The sequence below is a fragment of the Loxodonta africana genome, chromosome 7, assembly GCF_030014295.1.
Source record: "Loxodonta africana isolate mLoxAfr1 chromosome 7, mLoxAfr1.hap2, whole genome shotgun sequence".
Classification (NCBI taxonomy): Eukaryota; Metazoa; Chordata; class Mammalia; order Proboscidea; family Elephantidae; genus Loxodonta; species Loxodonta africana.
In genome coordinates this window covers 49,930,923-49,955,973 of record NC_087348.1, presented here as the reverse complement: position 1 = coordinate 49,955,973, position 25,051 = coordinate 49,930,923, and the positions used below count along the sequence as shown (strand labels likewise).

The 25,051-nt window shown below is 36.2% G+C and overlaps 1 protein-coding gene across 8 annotated transcripts in view; it reads left to right on the top strand.

The window, feature by feature from the left end:
- Positions 1 to 21,156, top strand: part of HIPK3 (homeodomain interacting protein kinase 3) — a 104,082-nt gene extending 82,926 nt beyond the window's left edge. For 4 of the 8 annotated variants that reach the window (XM_010592142.3, XM_064288312.1, XM_023550746.2 and 1 more), the window contains exons 4-17: positions 2,618 to 2,737; positions 3,389 to 3,475; positions 4,188 to 4,372; positions 6,109 to 6,268; positions 6,721 to 6,844; positions 12,122 to 12,243; positions 12,523 to 12,650; positions 12,744 to 12,905; positions 13,062 to 13,124; positions 13,429 to 13,725; positions 14,047 to 14,187; positions 15,715 to 15,947; positions 16,223 to 16,350; positions 17,222 to 21,156. In XM_010592142.3, coding sequence (XP_010590444.1) covers positions 2,618 to 2,737; positions 3,389 to 3,475; positions 4,188 to 4,372; positions 6,109 to 6,268; positions 6,721 to 6,844; positions 12,122 to 12,243; positions 12,523 to 12,650; positions 12,744 to 12,905; positions 13,062 to 13,124; positions 13,429 to 13,725; positions 14,047 to 14,187; positions 15,715 to 15,947; positions 16,223 to 16,350; positions 17,222 to 17,698 — 2,427 coding nt within the window. In that variant the 3' untranslated portion in view covers positions 17,699 to 21,156. The remainder of the gene's footprint in view (positions 1 to 2,617; positions 2,738 to 3,388; positions 3,476 to 4,187; positions 4,373 to 6,108; positions 6,269 to 6,720; positions 6,845 to 12,121; positions 12,244 to 12,522; positions 12,651 to 12,743; positions 12,906 to 13,061; positions 13,125 to 13,428; positions 13,726 to 14,046; positions 14,188 to 15,714; positions 15,948 to 16,222; positions 16,351 to 17,221) is intronic. The other 4 variants (XM_003412292.4, XM_003412293.4, XM_023550748.2 and 1 more) reach the window with 4 other exon arrangements.
- Positions 21,157 to 25,051: the final 3,895 nt, after the last annotated feature.

Sequence of the window (25,051 nt, the reverse complement as noted above, 5' to 3'; positions counted from 1 at the left end):
TTTGTTCTACATTTTTCTCCAGCTCTGTCCAGGACCCTCTATTGTGATCCCTGTCAGAGAAGTCAGTTGTGGTAGCTGGGCACACAAATTCATCCATGTTGTAAGATGTTTTGCAGATTCATCATTGTTTTTATTGTTCAGCACTGTTTATTAAACAATTCACCCTTTCCCCACTGGGTCTCTGTCCTGTTGTAGATTTTTCTTAAATGTCTCTTGGCTTTTAGCTGTCCATTCATATTTAAGAGGAGACATAAAAGAAGTCTGTGTGTGTGAATGGGGTTTGTTGACTGATGGGTTTCAATGTAGGTGATCTAGGAGCACTTGGTAAGGTCTTTCTTTTGGGGCTGTTCATCTTTTTTTTAGAAATGAATCTTTTAATATTCTGTATGGCAGAAACTTAACTGCCAGTGTTCTGAAATCTGAATGATAATGAGGGCTGAGGGATTCTCATGATTTAGAATGTAAGCTTTCAAGTAATCCAGCTTCTACTGGGGCACCTCATTTCTGCCTTCATCATCCCTCCCTTTGATATTTCTAGCAAGTAAATCTCTAACCTTTCAATCTTCTGTCAGAATGGGGGGGAGTATTATCTGATTATATGGAGTGATAGGGGCTGGGGGTTAGCTCTAGAGTCCTAAGAGGACCTTATACTTTCAACCAGTCCTCTTATTTTTAGTTAGGTGCCACACACCAGCACTTAGAGGTACCTGGGGTCTAATTCCTTAGCATTTAGGAATTTGGTTGCTCAGTTAGACTTAATTCTTAATCACCTTTCTCCATTACTTTTGTTCATTCATTTTTCAGCTTGATGAAATCGGCATCTCTTGTTTGCTATTATCTCCTCTCCTTTAATTTGCCCTATAGGTTTGCAGTACCTTTTTTATTTGTTCACTGTCATTTTAATGGGATTTTTAGAAGGAAGCGGAGATAAATGCATACTCAGTCTACCATGTGCAACCACATATCAAAGTAAGATGAGGATTAATATATGACTATTAAATTTGTCAGTTAAGGTACTTATCTTGGTACCATTTCACAGGAATGTTGAGAGTTGAATTAATAGTGATAGTGTGTTGAGGTGTCCGTGGGGGGTAAAATAATGTAGGCTGCTTCTTTAAGACACTTAACTGAGTGAGAAAAGAGAGAGTTGAAATAGTTAAGGGAGGTTTTGTTTTCCTTTTTCTTTTTTTTTTGAGGATTGAAGATATTGAACATTTTTGTAGACTCTGAGGGTAAAACACTCAAAGAGAAGAAATAGAAGATTCAGGAGAGGTTGGATTAATTGATAGAGCAGAATCCCATAGTTAAAAAAAAAGAAAAAAGATCCCAGGATTCTAAAATACAGGTCAGAGGAATTAAGCCTTGATAAAAAGAAGCGGTGGAGGGACTATTTTAGCCCTCAGAGAGCTCTCCGTTTTCTAAGCCTCTGGCCCTGTGCCTCGCAGCCATTGAATCGGGGAACAAATATTTGAGGGCCTACTGTGTACCGGCACTCCCATGGGTGCTGGGGATGCAAAGTAAACAAAACAAACTCTCTTCCCTCATAGACTCACATTCAAATGGAAGGTGAGCAAGAAAAAAAGAGAGTAAATATATAGACTATCAGATGGTGAAACGTACAGGGGAGAAAAATAGAGAAGTGTAAGGAAGATAGGGAGTGCTGGGGAGGGGAGAGCTTGCTGTTTTTTATTGGTGAATAAAGTGATATTTCAGCTGAGGGCTGAAGGAAATGAGAGAGAGAGCCATATAGATAGATACCTGGGGGAAGAGTCTTCCAGACAGAAATGATGTTAAGTTCAGAAGCCCTGAGGCTGGAGGCCTTTTGTATTCTTCTTGGAAGAGCTTATCTACACCTCTGGTTCTTCCTCCACTGACACAACCGTGTGTATACCAGTGACTCATGGACGCGTCCCCTCTGTGGCTCCCACGGTAATAATTCAGCCGTCTAAGCCTCTCTTCAGTCTGTTCCTTCCTTTCTATCCCCATTCTCTCTGTCAGTTCAGGTCCCTTTCAGTTTCTTCTCTGGCCTTAACCCCCTTATAATTCTTATGTATTACTCAAAAAAATACCCATTTTCAATTCCGTGCTTAAATTCCTCCAGCAGTTTTGCATTTACTCATGGAGTAAAAACCAAACTTCTTAACTTGCTGATAAAGCCCTTTTTCTGCTCTCAAGTTTGATTTCATCTCTTGCCATCATTCACATACTGAACTTCTGTACTTCTAGTCCCTGGGTGCATGGATATTCTCTCTTAATTTTCCATTTTCCATATTTACACATATTTTGACTTTAGTTTAGATTGGGTTCTTCCCACCTCCCCAGGACTAACTTAGTTGTTCTTTAAGACCCAACTTAAGCGTTATCTCTTCTAGAGTCTTTACTGACTGTAATTATTATAGGTACCACTTCTGTCTTTCCATAGTGCACACCTTTATTATGGTACTTAACACTGCATTATAATTGTTTACTTGTATATTCCCCACTAAACCATGAATTTCTTGAAGAGACAAACTGTCTTTTCATTCCTGCCCGAAAGCTTAGTGGCTGATATATGTGTTCAGTTCATGTCGATTGCATGAAAAAAGTAAATTCTTCTGTGTTATAAATTATTTTTCAGATTCGATACATTTCTCAGACTCAAGGTTTACCAGGAGAGCAGTTGTTAAATGTGGGTACAAAATCCACAAGATTTTTTTGCAGAGAAACAGATATATCTCATTCTGGTTGGAGATTAAAGGTAATTCATAAAATATATATATAATATTTAGAAAAAATACTTTTCCAAGATGCCTCAAATGCGTGGATAATAACCTCCATGATTATTTTTATTTTATTACATTCCTTCTTTTGAATTTTCATTTTTGACCCTTCTTTCTTTAAGAGGAAAGCCCTCCCAGGATAACTTAGCTCATTCTCTAACCCAGCAACATAATTTTAACTCATGTTTCTTAAACTTCTGTGAATATAATTCCATTTGTTGTGTATACTTCATCTTCTCTATCCAAGTCTACATTATTAAGCTATATAAGGCAGGTTTTTGGGTTTTTTTGGATAAGGCAAGCACTGAATCTGACCACTTACTACATATCCCAAGTACTTAATTTATTGGATTTTGGGGGGAATCAGTAAATTCTCAGTGACTAACTCGACAATTAGTTTTATTTCAGGAGTTTTATTACATGCACACACGCATACTTTTCTTGGCCTGAATCAAGCTCTTCTGATTTTTTAAAAAATATGTTTTTGATAGTTACTTCTTTGGAACTTCTATTTCCCTTAGAATATTCAGCATTATGTAATAGACTAAATGTGCCAGGGTTAAAGAAATAAAAATTTACAAATGGTGGTTAACAATGTTTTATTTTCCCTTTTTGATTTATTCAATAAGACTCTAGAAGAGCATGAGGCAGAGACAGGAATGAAGTCTAAAGAAGCCAGGAAGTACATATTCAACAGTCTGGATGATATAGTGCATGTGAGTACCACAGTCAGATTTGGCAGTCTTCTGTGCTGAAGATGGTAGACTGGGATGCCCAGGCCAGAACATGTAAAGCATTTTCTAAATGGCTATGAGCATTTGCTGTTTTTAAGCTTTTCAAATGAAATTGATTTCTAAGATTTTTAACCTTTCAGGAATGAAATTGCGTTTGTCTTTATCAGATTTTTAATTTGTACTATCCTATTAGTAAAAAGTACTCTTTAAAAGGAAAAATCAAGCAAACAATTTTCTTTTCCTTGTGTCTCATTAGAAAAGGGTATTTCTTTAACCCACTGCCCGCGAGTCAATTCTGACTCATAGTGATCCTATAGGATAGAGTAGAACTGCCCCATAGAGTTTCCCAGGCTGTTAATCTTTATGGAAGCAGACTGCCACATCTTTCTCCTGTGGAGTGGCTGGTGGGTTCAAACTGCTGAACTTTTGGTTAGCAGCTGAGCACTTTAACCAGTGTGCCACCAGGACTCAGAGTGGATATTTGTTCAGTTAAAAATTTTTTTTTCCTGCTTTGAATATCTCAAAACATTTTGAGCATTTTTTAAGCTTAATTGTTCTTTCTTGTTTAAAGGTAATTGTTGTTCTCTGTTCTGTCCTCTGTTGTGATACATTTTTTTTTTAATTGTGAAATTTTAACTTGTATTACCTCTATGGTTTGTTTTTTATTTGATGACTTGAAATTTTGATTTCTTAGGTGAACACAGTGATGGATCTGGAAGGAAGTGATCTTTTGGCTGAGAAAGCTGATAGAAGAGAATTTGTTAGTTTGTTGAAGAAAATGTTGCTGATTGATGCAGATTTAAGAATTACTCCAGCTGAGACTCTGAACCATCCTTTTGTTAATATGAAACATCTTCTAGATTTCCCTCATAGCAACCAGTATGTTATTTTAAAATTGTTTAAAAGTGATTCTGGAAAAATAATAATACTAGGCCCATAGAAAATCAGTGTGTTAGAAAAACAGTTTCCTCATTGAATATAAGTAAACTGAGTCAAAAATGGTTAAGCTAACTTGACCAAGTTCATGTAGACTAGTAAGCGGCTGAGTAGAACTAGAATACAAGTCTGAATTGCAGTCGTGTTCTTTCTCCAAAATTCTAAACTGAAAATAAGATTGAGTAGTTTTGTTTTTACATTACGTTCTCTCTTTAACAGCCAGGCATGTGTATAAGGAAAGGGAATGTTAACAGTTTTCTCTCCCAAGTCATATTTCAGTTTTCATAGGCCTTAGATTCGGTTCTCTTTTGAGTCCTGCAAACTGTATTTTCCATTTCCCTTCATATCACTTGCTTTCCTTTTTCCTGTCTGCAGTGTGGAGGGGAAGGAGTTTTTTTTTACTGTAAAGTTATTTTATTAGGGAACAATATTATTTTTGTGATGTTATTTGATGAGTCAGGAAAATCTACATTTAAAAAAATTTAATTGTACTTTAGATGAAGGTTTACAGAGAAACTAGTTTCTCATTAAACAGTTAGTACACATATTGTTTTATGACGTTGCAACAACCCCATGACATGTCAACACTTTCCCTTCATAATCTTGGGTTCCCTGTTACCAGCTTTCCTGTCCTCTCTTGCCTTCTAGTCCTTGCCCCTGGGCTGGTGTGCCCCTTTGGTCTTGTTTTGTTTTATGGGCCTGTCTGATCTTTGGCTAAAGGGTGAACCTCAGGAGTGACTTCATTACTGAGCTAAAATGGTATCTGGGGTCATATTCTCTCTCTCTCTCCCCTCTCCTTTTCTCCCCTCCCCCTCCCCCCCGCTTTCTCCCCCATCCCCCTACCCCAAGGTTTCTCCATTCTCTGTCAGACCCTCTCTCTCTCTCTAGGTTTCTCCATTCTCTCTCAGGCCAGTAAGTCTGGTCTTTTTTTTGTGAGTTAGGATTTTGTTCTACATTTTTCTCCAGCTCTGTCCAGGCCCTCTATGGGGAAGGAGATTTCTTATGAGTTAGTAGAGAACAATCCCAAAACCCAGTGCCGTCGATATATATATATGTTCAAATTCAGAAGACCTTGTCAGTATTACCTTGGGCAAATCTTGTCAGTTCTTTAATCCCCAGACCTCTCGTTTATATGTTAAGTGACTTAAAACCGCTTTAAAAAAATATTTTTAAAAGACTGTATAAAGAAGACATAGGGATGAACTAGTATCTAGTATTGTGAATTGTCCTTAAAATTCATATTTCTGTAAATCCCAACTACGTTTTCTACCCAGACATTTAATAATATCCTAATGGTTTCCACATACAAGGGCTTTGAAAGTAACAGGATAACCACATACTTGGTACCATTTATTTCAGGGTGCAGGTTTCTAGAGATTTAGGAAAAATTATTTAGGGTAGGCATAAAATTATTGTTTGCTGACCAAAAAATGCTTATTATTGTTTGCTGTCTTCAAAAAATGTTGCAGATAGAAGATATACTTTTCTTGCTTTAAAATTAGCTCTTTTGTTGTAAGATTTCTTGGTAGAAACTATGTTGGGAATAAGCAGACTAAGTGCAAATAATAGAATTTATTTTTCTTTTGGAAGTGGTTTTTAAATTTTGTTAATGTTCATTAATCTTAAGCTACTCTAAGCATTTAAAATAATATGATTACCTGTCATATCTTCTTTTGCAGTGTAAAATCCTGTTTTCATATTATGGATATTTGTAAGTCCCATCCAAATTCATGTGACACAAATAATCACAGTAAAACAACACTTCTAAGACCAGTTGCTTCAGGCAATGCTGCTAATCTGGCAGCAAATTTCACTAAAATTGGCACATTAAGAAGTCAGGTAAGAATTTACAGTGTTTAGTAATTTATACTCCTCTTTTTTTATGATTACTTGTTCTGCTTTTGAAGTATACAGACGTTTCATGTTGCCAGTTAGAATGTATGGTGCTGGTGAGATCTGACTATGGCTATTCTATTAAATCTCCATTACCTCAGGGTAACGATTAGAACATAATCTACTTAAATTCATCTTTTTATTTTCTCTTTCCTTCTCTTCAGTATCTTCCACCTGCCCTTCTCTGCCACAGCTCTACCAAAAAACACAATTTTTCTGGTTCAGTAGGATCAGTTTCTAAATTTTAGTTTGGTCAGCTTGCTTTGGTGCTCATTTCTGCACCCATTTTTATTGTAGGATTATGATTTTAAGATGTGTGTTTGAATTGTGTTTATAATGTATGTGTGTAGCAATTAGAAGACTGCGCTATGTAATGCGATACACACTGATCATTTCAGGCATTAACCACATCCGCTCATTCCGTTGTACACCATGGAATACCTCTGCAGGCGGGAACTGCTCAGTTTGGTTGTGGTGATGCTTTTCAGCAGACACTGATTATCTGTCCCCCAGCTATTCAAGGTATTTGTTTAAATTATATTTTGATTTTAGGTGTTTTATTTTTAAACAAATTTAGGTGTCTATGTATGAAATATATAGTTTTTGCTGTATTTAGTGCTACATTTGAATTTAATTGAAGCTGTTCAGAAGCTTCTAGACCAGTGACATTCATTTCTTGACTGGAGCGCCACTGTAATCATTATTAACAAATTGGGTCGTATGGCAATTGCATTCTCTCTAGAGTCTAGCATGATAAATATGGTAATAGGAATTAATGAGCTTGGAAAGCTGTGGGTTGCCCACTATTGGGTATAACTGCCCTAGATATTCACGTATGTATACCTTTTCTGTATATCATTAAAAACCAAACCAAACCCACTGCCGTCGAGTCAATTCCGACTCATAGGGACCCTACAGGACAGAGTAGAACTACCCCATAGAGTTTCCAAGGCGCGCCTGGCAGATTTGAACTGCTGACCTATTGAGTAGCAGCCGTACACTTAACCACTACGCCACCAGGGTTTCCCTGTATATCATTACTAGACGTTAAAATGAAATGACTGGGAGCTCAGTTCTTTAAAGTTTGGTCAAAGGAATTCAATTCCAAAATGTTCAGTCTTGTTCTTTACCCTTAAAACCAAAAAACCAAACCTGTTGCCATCTAGTTGATTCTGACTCATAGCAGCCCTGTAAGACATAATAGAACTGCCCCACCGGGTTTTCAAGGAGTGGCTGGTAGTTTCGAACTGTCAACCTTTTGGTTAGCAGCCTAAGCTCTTAACCATTGTGCCACCGGGGCTCCTCTTTAGCCAGAGTTTAGGTAAAAAAATTATGACTTGATTTTTGATTAAATTAGATTGTGCCCCTTATTTAGATAAAAAGAGCAAATTAATTTTTTTGGTAGGGTAGATGGCAGAACACTTTTGAAGAGGCCATACATTCTCAAACTGGGAAGTCTCCTAGAAGACAGTAACAACAAAACTTGTGATTCACAGGATTTTCTCCTTGCTAGGCTTTAACATCTAGTTATATCTCACTAGATAGATTACAAATGGAGCCCTAAATGACTATTTGAGCTTGGTGGTAATGCTATAGAATATAAATGAAGGCAGTTGGTGCTAAGTCAGGATACCTGGGCTCTAAGTCTGTTTCTGCTATTAACTGCGTCATAGTAAAAAATAGTAGACAAGTATAATTGACTGAGTAGATAATACCTTGGTCATTTCTAGCTCTAATATTTCTGGATTCTGAATTTAAATTTTTGTTTGACTTTAAAGATTGGAGCAACCATTTAAAAATTTTATTTTGCTGTCTCCCTCAGTACCTAATAAAGCACCAAGAATATGTTTGTTGATTTTATTGGCTGCTAAGGAGATGTGAAGCAGGTCAAATCTTTAGCCACTATTTTTCTGCCAGAGTGGCTTTACTTTCACCTTGTTTATATATTGCGTTTTCATATAAGCTTTCATTGGGAGAACTGGAAGTGTAAAAAATGACAACTTAGATGGTTGATTGTCAATGATATTGGAGATCCAGCGTTGGTCTGTGACAGTGACCTATGGCTGGTCTCTGGTGGTAAAAATGTCCGTGTCAGTGTATTGTCAGCACTCTTAAAGATGTTGTGTTTCTTTGGTTTTCCCCAGCTGTTTATTATAAAAATTTCAAACATACAAAAAAATTGACCAAATAGCTTTCAAAAACCCTAGATTCAACGAGTGTTAACATTTTGGCTGTATATCCTTTATCTGTTGATCTGTGTATTTACACATACATATACCATTTGAAAGGAAGTGGTAGACTTTATGACATTCCACCTCTAAATACTTGAGCATACAATTCTGATACTAATTTTTGTTTTTTAATCAGATATACTTAAGAGGTGTCTTAATAAATACATGTCTCTCCATGTACCAAAATCAATTTGAGGGTTAAAAAAAAAAAAAATTTTTGTTTTTTAATCAGATATACTTAAGAGGTGTCTTAATAAATACATGTCTCTCCATGTACCAAAATCAATTTGAGGGTTACCCACCAAGATTTGGAATAGTGACTTTTTTTCCCCAGAGCCGACCTCCTATGTATAGCAAAAACTGAAGAGATTTAGGAGACACATTTCAAAACATGTTGAGCATAATTCTGAAAACATTTCAATGAAGGTAGATAAGTCTTTTATCTTTTTATGTGGCTTGTGCTTGATAAAGGGTTGGTGACTTTTCTGTATTTATGGTAACAGCTGTATGAGTGGAGTACAGGAAGAAAAGGACAAAAGTGAGACAAAGCAAAGTATAATAAATTTTATATTTATTCTCCTTCAATTTAAAATTTTATTTTATTTTGGAAGTACAATGTTTAGGTTGATCATGCATTTCATATACTTTAGATATTATAGATACATAAGTGTAGATATATAAATGTTATTGTGTATACCACTGTGCTGCCTTTTTTTAAGTTCAGAAGATTCAGCCAAGCATTTATTTAACAAATCAGAGTGTATGTTTTATATATTAAACAAACATTTAAAATTATTTAGCAATCTGAAAAGTAAATTATTCATCACCTCTGGGTGAAAACTATTTTAAAGTCAAATGCATTCTAGCAAAATTCGTTGTTTTACTAGAACAATCTTGATAAACTTTTTTGTGGCCTGCCCTCTAAGTACTAAAGCACAGGTAATCAAAGACAGACAAAAGCATTTGCCTAACCTTAATAACTTTACAGAAAATTGGGATCTTAACCAACTGATGGATTTGATAAAAAATTAATAGAATTCTTCTCATCTTAAGGCATTGCTTACATAGAGAATTTAAAGGCAACTTGATTTTTGTTGGGATTTGAGAATTCACATTATCCTTTCATCTTTATCAAAGTGAGTGCTGCTTTTTTCTCTGAAGAGAATGTCCATTGCTGTACTATATCTCTATTGTCTGGGTGTGCTTATATTCCAATTCATAGAGAATTTGCTGACCAAAACATGCTTTTTGGAAGGGATTAAGAAGACCCGTTAAAAAAAAAATTAATTCTCTTTAGATGGAACTCAGAGGTTAGGAGAACACTCTTGCCTGGGAAAAAAGCTCTGTGAAGAAAATAAGCACAACAAAATTAACATTCTCATTAGGACAAACACTTAAAATATATTTGTGCAATAAAAATTTTAAGGTTACAGCCCACTTTTCAAAGATTACACGGGCTTATAAAACAAAAATAACACAAGTGAAGAAGGTGCCTCTTAGTTTAATCAAATATACAAGACCAAATGGACAGCTTCTGTCTAAAAGCAGGATGAGAGGCAGGAAGGGGCAGGAACTGGATGAATGGACACAAGGAACCTGAGGTGGAAAGGGGGAGCATGCCGTCACATTGTGCAGATTGCAACCAATGTCACAAAACATTATGCATGTAAAGTTTTGAATGAGAAATTAACTTGAGCTGTAAACTTTCACCTGAAGCACAATAAAAAGAAAGAAAATTAAGGTGATTTTTTAATAGAAAAATAAAAAAATAATTGTGTTTTTCTCTTGTTGCTAACGAGAAATACCCAAGATAACTTTTATCCCAAATTGAGTATATTATATTTAAATAATCTACCAGCCCATGTTGAAAGGAACTGCTGCAATAGACCGGAATTATGAAGTAGTGAACTTATCTGTTTATTCGAAGTAATAAATTTAAATATCTGGTCATTGGCCTTTCTGATCTTGGGGTATGTTCTAAAATCTTGCTGGTCAAGGCTGCATGTTGGGAGTGGTACTGCTTTGCTATCTCAAAATTAAATATCACCATCTAAGTACAACTATTGATCTCTATGCATCTGGAGCAACCATTGATCTCTGTGTGTCTGGAGCAAAAGAGAGAGAAGGAAACTAGTAGTTTCAAACAAAGTAGTTTCAAAGATGAAATTAGTCTACAGGACTAAGAGCCTACTCGAACCATGGTCTCATCTACCCTGAGACCCGAAGAACTAGATGGTGCCTGGCTATCACTACCAACTGTTCTGATCAGGGACACAATAGATGGACCCTAACTGAGAAAAATATAGAGCAAAACTCAGATTCTTAGAAAGTCCAGACTTACTGGACCAGTTGAGACTAGAAGAACCCCCAAGACTATCGTCCTGAAATATCCTTTAAACTTTGAACTGAAACTATTCCTCGAGGTCACATTCCAGCTAATTAACAGATTGGCTCATAAAATAAACAATATAACCTGTGAGTACTGTGTTTCTTTTAAAAAATCATCTGTATGAGACCAGACAGTCAACATTTACTCTAAAGCAAAGATAAGAAGGTAACAGGGGGGTGGGGCAGAGGCAAGGAAACTAAATTAATGGAAATGGGACAACTAGAGCAGAATAAGAACGTTGACACATTGTGAAAAATATAACCGATGTCAGCGAACAATTTGTATAGAAATTTTTAAATGGGAACCTAATTTGCTGTGTAAACTTTCACCAATAAATGCAACAAAATATTATAAAAAATTTGGTATCCTAAGGCTTAATGTTCACAAAGTGCTTGAAATGTTAGCATTAGTGAGATTGACATGGCTGATAATCCTGCTTTCTAATTTTTCTAGTGTGTAAGCAAAACGATAACGTGTTTGTTTTCAAGTCCCAACATCTCTCTACTACGAATAGTAGCAGGTTAAGCCACATTGGGCAAAACTTGGTTACATCATCAAATTAAGTAGAAAAGGTTGATTTTTGCTTTTCCTTTGGAGATTGAAATGAGTGCTCTGTTCCCTGAATTTTCTTTCATCACGTAAACCATCATGCCCATTGAAATGTGAAGTTGTGACGCATTCCTCTTTGGTGACGAGGGTGTTTATCATAAAGATCCTATCACAGTTTTAAAGAAGACAATACCAAGCATACTTAGAAGTTTGTATAAGAAAATGAACATTTACATTGCTAGGTGATCAGGATGTTGGGCCAGCGTTACCTTCCTGTGTCCTTTATCATAGTGGCAGAACTATTTGAAGAGGAAAATAAAGCTACAGCAGCAAACTTTAAAAGGAAATGAGGAGTTTCAAGAAAAATACCAGCTTTGTGGTATGCATTTCAGAACAGTAGATAGATTAGCTTTGCAGCCGTTTTTTGGAATGATGTGCTGCACAGTAGGCAGAAAGCACCCCACTTTCCTAGTAGATTGCTTTGTTAGTTTTATGAAAATTGTATACAAGGAATGGTTTTATAATCCCAATCAGAATTTTAGCAGTTCTTTGCATTAAAAATAATTTCAAAAGTTAAATCAGAGGAATACTTTTTCTTTCATTTGAGAACTGTCTTTTCTATTTTCACAGGTATTCCTGCAACGCACGCTAAACCCACTAGTTATTCAATAAGGGTAGATAACACAGTGCCGCTTGTAACTCAGGCCCCAGCTATGCAGCCACTACAGATCCGACCAGGAGTTCTTTCTCAGGTTGGAAATAATCCATTACTTTCGCCTCTGTGCTATTCTGCTCACACATAAGTAGAGGTACTGATCTATTTGGAATATAGCAGCCAGTGCTGTTGGAAAAAAAGAAAATGACCCGGTTGGGAATTTTATCCTTTGTAGGTTATTGACTTTACTTTGTATAATTATTAGCTGATTATTACTTTAATGTATTTTTTAGTATAAATGTATTTTTTTAGTATAAGATGTAGTAAAGATGAATTAGTTTTCACTTACTAATTTTTTTTTTTTTTTTTGATGCAGCAGACATGGTCTGGTAGAACACAGCAGATGCTGGTACCTGCCTGGCAACAGATAACACCCATGGCTCCTGCTACTACTACACTAACTTCTGAGGGTGTGGCTGCTTCACAGAGGCTTGGAGACTGGGGGTAAATTAAAAGCCAAAAGTACTTTTTTGTGAATAGTTTGCAAAATAGATCCTGGTAAAGAAAGGACTCAAATTTTCTGAACTTTCTCCCTAGGAAAATGATTTCACACAGCAATCATTATAACTCAGTGGTGCCGCAACCTCTGCTAACCAATCAGATAACTCTCTCTGCCCCTCAGCCAATTAGTGTGGGCATTGCACACGTTGTCTGGCCTCAGCCTCCCACTACCAAGAAAAATAAGCTGTGCCAGAACAGGTTGGTACTGCTACTTTAACTTTGCTCTGCATTTTGAGAATTGATCTTTAAAATAAATTTTGCATGTACACTAAAGGGTCACTCTGTTGTATTCAAAATGACCTCTTTGATAGCCTTGCTCCAAACACTAAGCCAGCTCCCTTCTCAATTTCTCAGAGGTATTTTGGTAAAACTAATGGAATGGGAGCCAGGAAGAGAGGAAGTAAATGCTTTCAGTTGGTAAGATTGTCTTTATTGCCCTTTTGATTTATTATCTACCTATACTGTAGCAATTGTAGACATCAGCTATCACATTTACCCCCAAACATGACCATTCGAATGTATGTAAATGCAGTCTACATTGATGTTTCTAGAGATAATTATATTTTATATCTCACAAAAACTCATGATTTTTATTTTATTGTGTTGTGTACATGATTTTGAACAAGTGAAGGTTCATGTTGTCCAATTTAATAACAAATCTTAGAAAAATGTCACGTATATTTTGATTTATAGACATTACACATTATTCCTTTGGTTGCAGGAGTAATTCATTGCAGAATACCAATATCCCCCATTCAGCATTTATTTCTCCAAAGATAATAAATGGGAAAGATGTCGAGGAAGTAAGTTGTATAGAAACACAGGACAATCCTAACTCAGCAGGAGAGGCAAGAAATGGTTGTGAAACATCTGTCAGACAGGACTCTGATTCGTCGGGTTCAGACAAACAGCGGCAAACCATCATCATTGCCGATTCCCCAAGTCCCGCCGTGAGCGTGATCACTATCAGCAGTGACACGGATGAGGAAGATACATCGCAGAGACATTCGCTCCGAGAGTAAGTGTGCCAAGTGCAGCTTCTTGTGTTTATGCTGGCATTCTCTGGAGTGGTGGAAAAAAAGTTCTGTGATTCATTTCTTGTGTGTCCATGTTCTTTGGCATAAGACCTTCAAATGAGATAATCAGATTTAAGACAGAGGGAACTTTCTAAATAGTATGTACCATGATTATTATAGCAGTTTTCAAAAATTTAAGCATTAAATTTTTGTCTATGGGAGATCACTCTGAAATGTTTGGTATCCTTAATTGAATAATGTAAATTTTAGCTACTCGTGCAGTCTTTTCATTTTTGATGCGTGTTTCCCCTTTCTTCTGTTAGATGTAAAGGAAGTCTAGATTGTGAAGCTTGCCAGAGCACTTTGAATATTGATCGGATGTGTTCGTTAAGTAGTCCTGATAGTACTCTGAGCACCAGCTCCTCAGGGCAGTTCAGCCCGTCCCCTTGCAAGAGACCGAACAGGTAAAGGAGTTTCAGCAGCAGTATATGATAAACACGAAGCCCTCTAAAAAGCCTGTGGTTTCTTTTTGTTGTGGTTTAAATTAATAGTTGCCTGCCAATTTACCACAATGATTCCTTTTTTGTACATAATTTAACTGGATTATTTTTTTAAAACTTAGGAATTAAATAGTAGTTATTTTCTGTAGTGTTTCAAAATAGCTGTAAAGGTGAAACTGGGGGTCTAATAAATGATTTTGTAAAAATCACCTGTTTTCGAAAGGGTGAAAAAGCCACATTATCAGCTTCAGCTTTGCAGCAGACTACCATTGTACTTAATTTTGGAATTAAAATATATACTTTAGCAAAATAAAAAAAGAATGTTCTGCATAATGATGTACTGACTGGCTCACTGACAGTGAAGTGTCCATTTCTCCCATTGGTGATTGATTTGCACGGTTTCATCTTTATTTCCTTGCTGTCCTTGTGGTCAGGGACATGCACGGCCTAAAACAGTGAGCTGCTCCTAACCAGCAGGATGTGCTACAAATTAACTGAGTGATGTCATAAAAAATTTCAGTGAAGTACATTTGATTTTTTTAGCCTGTATGTTTGATTTTTTTTGAAGTGGCAACATAATTTGAAATTTTTAGGTCTTAATTTTATACGTTTGGCTTCTCTATTTCCTTAAGTCAGAAAATAGTCTCTCAAATACTTAACAACCAAAGCCCCATGGAGGATATAAAGAAGCTTAACATACCCTGTTCTTATAAGTTGCTTATAATATTGTTTAGAAGTTGATACATACATATAAAAAGAGATTGCATATCACTTCAAGTTGTTAAGTATGAAATGAGTAATTAAAACAGTAAATGCTATAGAAATCCCAAGGAGAAAGAGAGATTGTCAGGGCCTGAGAGGGTCAGGAAGTTAACTGGTAGTTAATGGAATCCGCATTGCCACTAAAGGCAATTAGGATTTAATCTGAAATATCCAAGTCACATGCTTGTATGTGTTTGTACCAAACCAGCCAAACCCACTGCCATCAAGTTGATTCTGACTCATAGCAACCCTACAGGACAGAGTAGAACTGCCCCATAGAGTTTCCAAGGAGCACCTGGCGGATTCAAACTGCCGACCTCTTGAGTAGCAGCTGTAGCACTTAACCGCTACGCCACCAGGGTTTCCTGTGTTTGTATGTTTCATTTAAATTATCCAAACAGTGCTTCTGGAATAGTGTCTTGATGAAATTATCCAGAATTTATAAAGGGGAATTTTATGAACTGCTACCAAGGACCAAGTGGAAAGGGAAAGGAGAGAGAATTAAGGGCCAAAAGGCTGTTCTTGAGTAGGACAGAATTAGGGTTAGTAATCTGAATAGAGAATTAATGTGAGGGTCTAGAAATTCTTTGAAAAAGTTATTGGTCGAGGAAAAAGGTGTAATACAAAACTGATTAAGACCCTTATCAGTTTTCCGAAGCCTGGATATTATTTAATGTTAGATTTAATGTTGGAAAAAATATTATTCATAAAAATACTTTCTTGATGTAGTATGTCAGATGAAGAGCAAGAAAGTGGTTGTGATACCGTAGATGGCTCTCCAACGTCGGAGTCGTCAGGGCATGACAGTCCATTTACAGAGAGCAGTTTTGTGGCTAATACTCATCAGAACACAGACCTGGTAACCTCTGCTGACACGAAAACCAAACCAGCTGTTTGTACTGTTGTGGTGCCACCAATGGGATTGCAAAATGGATTAAATGCTGAGCTTATGGCAAACACAGGTAAGCTGAATCCTCCTTATTTCCATGATTGTTCTTTAAAAGGCCTTAATTTAAGAACATCATTGCCAGAAGTAATCTCGCGATATCCAGCTTTGACCCTGCCATGTCTGTTATCCAGAAGAAATCTCTTATCATCCAGTGCTTGGAAACATGAACTATCTTCTTTTTAAATTTAAGGTTCTTAAATTACTATCATGTAAAATATTTAAAGTTCATTTTAGTTTTTATTAGAGAAGAAAAAAGTATCAGCTCTGTAGTATTTTGCTTGTTGCCAGATTCTGCATGCCAGCCATTAATAAAAGGACGATCTGTGCCTGGAAGATTAAACCAGCCTTCTGCAGTGGGGAGTCGCCAGCAGAAACTGATATCAGCATTCCAGCAGCAGCCTCTGAACTTCAGTCAGGTATGTCTGTGAATTTGTGAGGTTTGAGAGTCACATTTATCAGTTGTCTTTCACGTGGGGGAAAAAAGAATTCTGAAACTATGCAGTAGTGTTAGTAAATTTTTCCCGTATCATTATCCCAAGTGACTAAAAAGTAATAGGCCTAATAATAAGATAATTGAGTAGATTATATGTAGACCTTGAATTTTGAATTCTTCTTCAGAAAGATTAGGATTTTTAGATTAAAAAATTTTTTTTTTTAAAGTGTGTTTGCTCTCCTAGACCTGTTAAAGCAGCATGTACACTAATGGATTGAAGGCTGGATTTCTTATGTTTTAGTGCTGGCGGTCATCCAGCCTTATTGAATACTTTTCATCTATGCAGCACTGTGCTTGGCAGTTGTGTTTCAGTTGGGGAAACAGAAGATCACAGGTATTAGAGTCAGACCTGGCTTCAAACCCTGATTTTGCCAAATACCACTTGTGTGACCTTGGCCGAGTCTCTGCAACAAATCTGGGCAACAATTATTGGGAACAATAGCAGCATCATGGGGTAGTTTTAGAATTAAATAAAGCTGTGTATGTAAGGTTTTTAACTTGTTGTATGATAAGTGCTCCATAAACGGTCGTTTTTAGTTGTGGTGGAGTTAGTCACAGTACTAGCAGCAGTAGTAGAATGTTAATATTATGATAGTATGTAGTAATAAATATAAAATGTTAATACTAATATATATATAAAATTGATTTTTTTTTTCCTTTTTCTTATACTTAGCATAAGCTATTTCTGAGAGATCTGCTATAAGTTACCAGTAGTAACAGAGACTGTATTGTAACTTCCCTTTCCTTTTTAACTTAGAAAATATGTTACTCAGTCATTTTCTCTTTGTGGATAGGTTCAGCACTTCGGATCTGGGCATCAAGAGTGGAATGGAAACTTTGCTCATCGAAGACAGCAAGCTTATATCCCTACTAGTGTTACGAGTCATCCATTCACTCTTTCGCATGGAAGTCCCGGTCACACAGCAGTGCATGCCCATCTGGCTGGAAATACTCACCTTGGAGGACAGGCTACTCTGCTTCCATACCCGTCATCAGCTGCCCTCAGTAGTGCTGCACCAGTGGCCCACCTCTTAGCCTCTCCATGTACCTCAAGACCTATGTTACAGCATCCAACCTATAGTATCTCCCATCCCAGTGGCATAGTTCACCAAGTCCCAGTGGGCATAAATCCCCGTCTGTTACCATCCCCAACCATTCATCAGACTCAGTACAAACCAATCTTCCCACCACATTCTTTCATTGCAGCGTCACCTGCATATACAGGATTTCCACTGAGTCCAACAAAACTCAGCCAGTATCCATATATGTGAAAACTCAAAACAGTATATTGAGGAAGCTCAATGATATAACCATTTGATTAAAAATAAAAACATGGTATTTAATAAATATTAGCCATGGCACAAGAAAATTATTTTTGAATCATGTAGACTTGGGTGCAATTTAAACAACTTTGAGCTTTAAAAAAAAAAAAAAAAACAAACTCACTTTTAATGTGTTTTGCACATTTGGTATAACTTGTCTTTGGTCATGTTATCTTCTTATGTAGTAACTCTAGACAGGTGACTTATGGGAGCAGAAGCCCAGTTTTGCTCCTGCTATTTTTTATAAAACTGCCTTCTAACTAGTGCAAGACACGTCCACATTTGGGAAGCCATTCTGTGTACAGACTTTAGAGCAACAGATGCACATACGTCAGAATTACAGCATATAAGTGAACTGTATTCTCTTTGTCTTAGTGTATAAATGTTGGGTCACTTACCTAAGAAACTGAGCTATCGTTCTTTACATTTGCATGTGTCTTTTGCATGGGCAAACTGTTGCCTAGACTTTGCTCTTAAATGTTGTTCTAATAATCTCAGCTGCATTGTAAACCGTTCCCACACATAGTGCCTTAAATATTTGAGGTTGTTAATGTTATTACCTATTATAAATGTTGAGGACTGCAGCACTTAAAATCCAGACCTACTCTTTACTTTTTTTTTTGATAGAGTAATGTTCATTTTTGGTTTTGTGTGGTATGATTTTGGGTAGTAGCTGTTTTTTCCTTATTAAGAGGGCAGCATGTTTGCTATGGCTAAATTCTGCTGTCTGAGTTTTCAGAATGATCTAGCTTCAAGAAAAGCAAGCAGTTAGTAGTGCTTAAGACAAATTGATTCAGTATCTAATGGATAGTTGATAACTGTCACAACACAGCATTTTATATACTGTTAAATGAAACTGCAATACAATCTAGGTTTATTTTGGGAGTGTTTGCTGTATAATTGGATTTAAAAAATGTTTAGAGGTGCAGTAGGCATGACTTTGAATAGATAATGAAAGGAAATGCAAAATGCTCATTGATTCATGATGTGGTTTCATCTTAGCTTGGGCAAACCATGCAGTATTTAATAAATAGTAGCAGAATATTTACTATTGAAGCTTGAAAAGATGTGAGTTCTTTGTGTGCAATTTTTCATTTATGCATGTGAGGTTTTTTTTTTTTTTTAATATTTTTACATTGTGTTTGTTTTGCTTGTTGGTGGTATTTGCTTATTTAATACATTCCGTCAGGGACAGAAATTACATGCTTTTTTTTCCCCTAGGAAGTCTGTCTTGGGTTTTTCCTTGCTATTCTGTTCGTTCTTTCTTTTTTTTTTAAATTGTAGTGGTGGTTATGTTTAAATGAAGTTGCTTTTACAGCACCAAAGACTTAATCATCCATTTCCTATATAAAAGGTAGCTACTTTTTGCATAGACCTCAAGTATATTGTAGTGTAGAGATGGAATTTAAGGAAAGGTATTAAACTGAGGCTGTGTTTTAGCTTATGGGCAAGTAATAAATTGTATCATTTATCTTGAATGTATCATAGATAAGCTGCTATATAACGATTGCCACTTCAGATAGCTGTGAAATTAGGTGATTAACTAGTTGTTATTTAGCCTTCTAATTTCTGTATAAGTCTAATTATATGAAATAGAAGTTGGGGTTTTGATTTTTTACTTTGCTTTTCTGTTTGGAGTGTCATTGTAACTACTGTATTGTAAATGATGGAAAATAATTGCATATGTTATTTTGGAGTGTGTTATTTGCATCAGTATTTTATCTCTATTAATGTTTGTGCTCATCACTGCATATTAAAAAAAAACTTGGATGTATCAATGTAACTTAATTTTTTATTTTCATGTTGGCATTGTAGACACTTGAGAAAGCTGTATCTTGCAGGCTTGACTTAACTTTTTTTCCTTAAAAATCTGGAATATAATCTTTTACAGCATTTACTGGAATAAAGAATACAAAGCATTTGAGTGTAAAACTCTCCAGATGTTTTGGACTTAGAGCATTTCTTTGATGAATGAATTGCATACCACTAGTACAGCTCCAGGATAGCGCTGACAATAAGCTAATAATAATGGGTAAACTTTTCTTTTCTCCATTAACATAAGCAGTGTTTTATTTAATAATCATCAATGAAATAAATGTGCCTGATGTTGATTTTTTTAAAATTACAGTATTAGATCATAAAATAAAAACCAGCAGTACATTTTTAGTCACACTGAAAATGAAGGACTTAATTTTCCCCACAAGTTTCAGTGTTTTTAGTAATCAACTCTATGCATTTTATATAAATATAAATAAATATATATATCTATATAAGACACATGAAAAAGGAGTAGCCTGATTAATTTAAAAGATCATTTATGGATGACAAATTTATGGAGTCACTTTATTTAAGTAAACTTGCTGCCCTCCACAGCCTTCTCATTTTATTTATATGATCCAGCAGATTACTGGGATCTGCTCCCTTCTTGGAAATGAAATCAGTGCTGGTACGGATGTTTCAGAAGCACCAAGTATAAAACTGGTGCAGTTTTCTTTTTGTTCAGAGCCACGTTCATATATTCCTTGAAATGTCTGTACTTAAGTTCCAAGACTGAGATAGTCTTGTTAAATTGACAATAAATGGTAAATGTCAATATTTTCATAATACAATAATAATGTTTGATAAAGGGATACTCCAGTTAGGTACACTGTTCTTAATTGATTATAATCATGGGCTTTGTATGTGTTTAAAAGAAAAAAATTTCAAAATCCTGCTAAAGCCTGAATTTAGCATACTGACAAAAGAATCTGGGTAATATCTTCTTTAAAACCATTCTTACCAGTTTTCTTTGGTCTTTAATGCTTTCTTAAATAAAACACTGCATGACTTCCGAGTTGCATAATTGCATACTATTTTAATTTGCAAATTATTTTTTATGTAATATCCTGATATTTAGTGTTTCCTTCAGGGTATTTAAGTAAATATGCTACTGTATTAGCAAAATCTTTTTCATTTTAAAAATCTACTACTAATTTTAAACTTGGTTTGTGTTAAGTAAAAGTTAAATCATACACTGCAAGGTGTAGGAAGATTTGTTTTAATAAACCCAATGATATAGGTTTGATTACTGAGTTTGACTTGTTAACTGTTTAACAGTTTTAGACTGTGGCTTTCTTTGGTTTGTTTGTTTTTGCTTTTACTTCTATGCTACACTAGTTTGCCATGTAGCAATTGCACTGTGCAATATTACAATAAGGACTGGGAAAAAATTTTATGGATGTAATGTCTATTATGGTTTGCGATAGTATTTCTCTCTAGTTCTCAGTGATTTAAATGTGACCAAGCCTTCTGTACTTTGTCACAAAAAGCGGGTTTTCCAGGTGACTCTTTTGGTGAGTGTCAAAATAAGAATTTATGGTGTATTACTGTTGATTCACTTTGAATTAAAATATATATATTGCAGCAAACAGCTTGTTGACGTTTTTTCCACCCCAGCTATGCTCACAGGATAGGGAATGGAAAAGGTTAATAACATTGAGTACCTAACTCACATCATCTCTTTTAATTTTCAAAACGGCTTTGTGAGTGATGTATTACTAATTTCGTTATGTAAATGAGGGAATAGGCTCAAAAAGTCTAGGCAACTTGCTCAAAGTTACAACCTTAATGAATGGTTCAGCTGAAGTATGAACTCTGCCATCTGACCACAACTAAAGTACTTTCTACCAGTTCTCATTCAGCGGAAGTGTGAAGCAGTGTGCCAGAAGTACCTGCACAGAATAGGAATGACCTATCTTCTATGACCATTAAGTTTTCTCAGATATTTTTTGAAGGAGATATTTTTGTTCGGTAAGCATGGATGGAGAATATGGAATTCACATGAATTTTTAAAATACATAAAACCTGAGACTTCAAAAGAATGTGATTGTAGCAGGCCGGTTTTGGCTATGTCCTCAAACACCACCTACACTTCAAGGATCTAACTTTAGACAAGTGGTTTTTTGGGAGCACTTTGCCAGAACACACAGGGGAGGAATACATGTGCTCAATCTCTCTCTTTCAGTAAACTTTAATTGAATTATAACTTACATGCATTCTTTTGTGTCTGGCTTTTGTTCAACATTTTATTTGTGAGATACATCTAAGTGTGTGTAGTGGTTTATTCTCATTGCTGTGTAGTATTTCTTAGTGTGCATATACCACAAATTATCTGTTTTGTTGATGGACATTTGAGTAGTTTTCACTTTTTGGCAATTGGGATTACACATAGTGCTGCTGTGAACATTTTTGTCCATATGTTTTGGAGATCATGTATGCATTTCTTTCAGGTGTATACCTGGGCATGGAATTGCTGGGTCATAGGGTATGCATATGTTTTGCTTTAGATACTGTGAAACAATATTCCCAAGGGATTAATTTACACTTGGCCAGCAGTATAAATTAATGGGAGCTGCAGCAGCTTTATGTCCTCACTAACACTTTACAATTTTTTGTTTTTCATTTTAGTCATGTTGGTGGATGTTGAGTTCAGAATAGTATGAACATTTTTTTAGCCAAAGCTTTGATCCTAAAATCTAGCTTTTTCAATTTCTTTGGAAGTCAGTTGGCCTCTTGAGAACACTGAGAAATATTCAGTTATTTAAATGAATCTAGGAATATAAAGCTTTTTTCCCTAAAGGGGCAATAACCAAGACACCAAACCCACTGCCGTCGAGTTGATTCTGACTCATAGCGACCCTGTAGGACAGTAGAACTGCCCCGAGAGTTTCCAAGGAGTGCCTGGTGGATTTGAACTGCCAACCTTTTGGTTAGCAGCCATAGCACTTAACCACTATGCCACCAGGGTTTCCAAAGGGGCAATAGGATGAAAAAAAAAATCTTTGAGCAACGTAAACTATTCAGCCACTACCGAGCACAGTGTCTGGCATGTTGTAGGTATTCGTGAAGCATTCAAATAGTTATGAAGCACCCACTGTGTTCCAAGCACTATATGCTGGATGTATGTCACTTGACAAAACAGAAGGTTATTAGGGATCTTACATTTTCGTAAGGGAGAAAAACTATAAACAAATAAGATAAGCTCAGTTAGGGTAAGTTGGCCGAAGTAAGTAAACCAGGGTACAGTGATAAAGTGATGTTTCTGGAATGCCTCAGTGAGATGGTAACATTTGAACTGTGACAGGAAAGCTAGTCATGCGAGGGAAGAGTGGCAGAGGAAATGGCAAGTGCAAAGACCTTAAGTCAGAATGAGTGTTTAGTACGGGCAAAACACAGAAAGGAGACAAGTGTGGCTGGAGCACAGTGTGAGAGTGATGGGCGGGAGCTAGAAGATGGACTCAGAAGGCTGGCCATACAGGCCTTTTGCCAGGGAAAGGAGTATGGATTTGACTATGGGAAGCCATGGGAGGATTTTGAGGAGGCAAATGCGACCGAATTTGTATGTTTTAAAGCTCAGGCTGGCTTCTGTGTGGAGAGTGGATTGCAGGGCCTAAATGGCAGCCAGAAGACCATTTAGGAGGCTGTTGAAGTAGTCTAGATGAGATGATGGATATAAGTCGTTTGTCTAGACATGCTACAAATATTTTCTTCTAGTCCGTGACTCGTCTTTTCATTTTCTTAATGGGATGTTTGGGAGTGTGAAATTTTTGAATTTTGATGGTTTGATTTATTAATAGTTTATAGTTTGTTTTTGTGTCCCAAGAAATTTTTGCTCAAAATTGCAGAAATGTAACTGTTTTCTTCTAGGAGTTTCACAATTTTAGCTTTTATATTTAGGTCTGTGGTCATTTCTAGTTAATTTTTATGTCAGCCTTTTATTTTAATGACATTTTATCTTGAGAATGAACACTTAGACCTAATTAGAAGTATGGTTCTTTTAAGTAGAAAAATAAGATGATTACAATATGCTTGGGAAAGGCAGAAAAACATATATTAAAACTCATAAAAATATGTTTTTAAATAGTTAATAATATATATGTAATTTATTTTAGATCCAGATATTTTTTAATTTAGTTTATAATATAGTGGTTTGCACATTTCACAAACTTGAGAAACATACTGAATGCCAAAATGCCAGTCTTGAAATTAATCGGCTTAACGATAGTTTGTTTCCTGTTTTTTTCTTATCGCTTAGAATTTTTTACACTTACTCTGACCAGTGTTTTAAAATTTTATTGTGCTTTAAGTGAAAGTTTACTGTGTAAATTAGTTTCTCATTAAATAATTTATACACATATTGTTTTGTGACATTGGTTGCAGTCCCCACAATGGGACAGCACTCTCTCCCTTCCCCTTTTCACCCTGCGTTCTCTGTGTCCATTCATCCAGTTTTCCTGTCCATTCCTACTTTCTCGTCTTTGCTTTTGGGCAGCTATTACCCATTTGGTCTGCTATACTTGATTGAACTAAGAAACACATTCCTCACATGTGTTATTGTTGGTTTTATAGCCCTGTCTAATCTTGGGCTGAAAGGTGAACTTTAGGAGTGGCTTCAGTTCTGAGTTAGCAGGGTGTCTGGGGTCTATAGTCTCGGGGGTCCCTCCAGTCTCTGTCAGACTAGTAAGTCTGGTCTTTTTTTGTGAATTTTAATTTTGGTCTACATTTTTTTCCCGCTCCGTCTGGAACCCTCTGTTGTGATCTCTATCAGAGCCGTTGGTGATATCATCTAGTTGTTCTGGGTTTAGGCTGGTGGACACTGTGTTTCATGTGGTCCGTTAGTCCTTTGGACTAATATTTTCCTTGTGTTTTTGGTTCTCTTCATTCTCCTCTGCTCTGGATGGGGTGGGGCCAATAGATGTATCTTAGATGTCCACTCACGAGCTTTTAAGACCCCAGACGCTACTCACCAAAGTGGAATGTAGAACGTTTTCTTCATGAACTGTGTTATGCCAGTTCACCTAGATGTCCCCCAAGACAGTGGTCCCAGCCCTCAGCCCCAGTAACTCGGTCGTTCAAGGTGTTTGAATGTGTCTAGGAAGTTTCCATGGCTTTGCCTTGGTCAAGTTTTGCTAACTTCTGGTACTGTGTGTCGTCTTTCCCTTCACAAAGTTAACACTTGTCTACTATCTAGTTGGTGATTTCCTTCCCTTTTTTATTATTATGTAGGTTTTTAGACTTATTTTTAACCTATTACAAATTACAAAAAAAGAATTCAGTGTGCACATGTAGCCTTCACCTAGATTGACCAATTGGTGACCGTTTGCCACATTATCTGTAAGTAATTTTTTAATTGAACCATTTTTTTTTAATTAATTTTTATTAAGCTTCAAGTGAACATTTACCATTCCAATCAGTCTGTCACATGTAGGTTTACATTCATCTTACTCCCTTCTCCCACTTGCTCTCTCCCTATTGAGTCAGCCC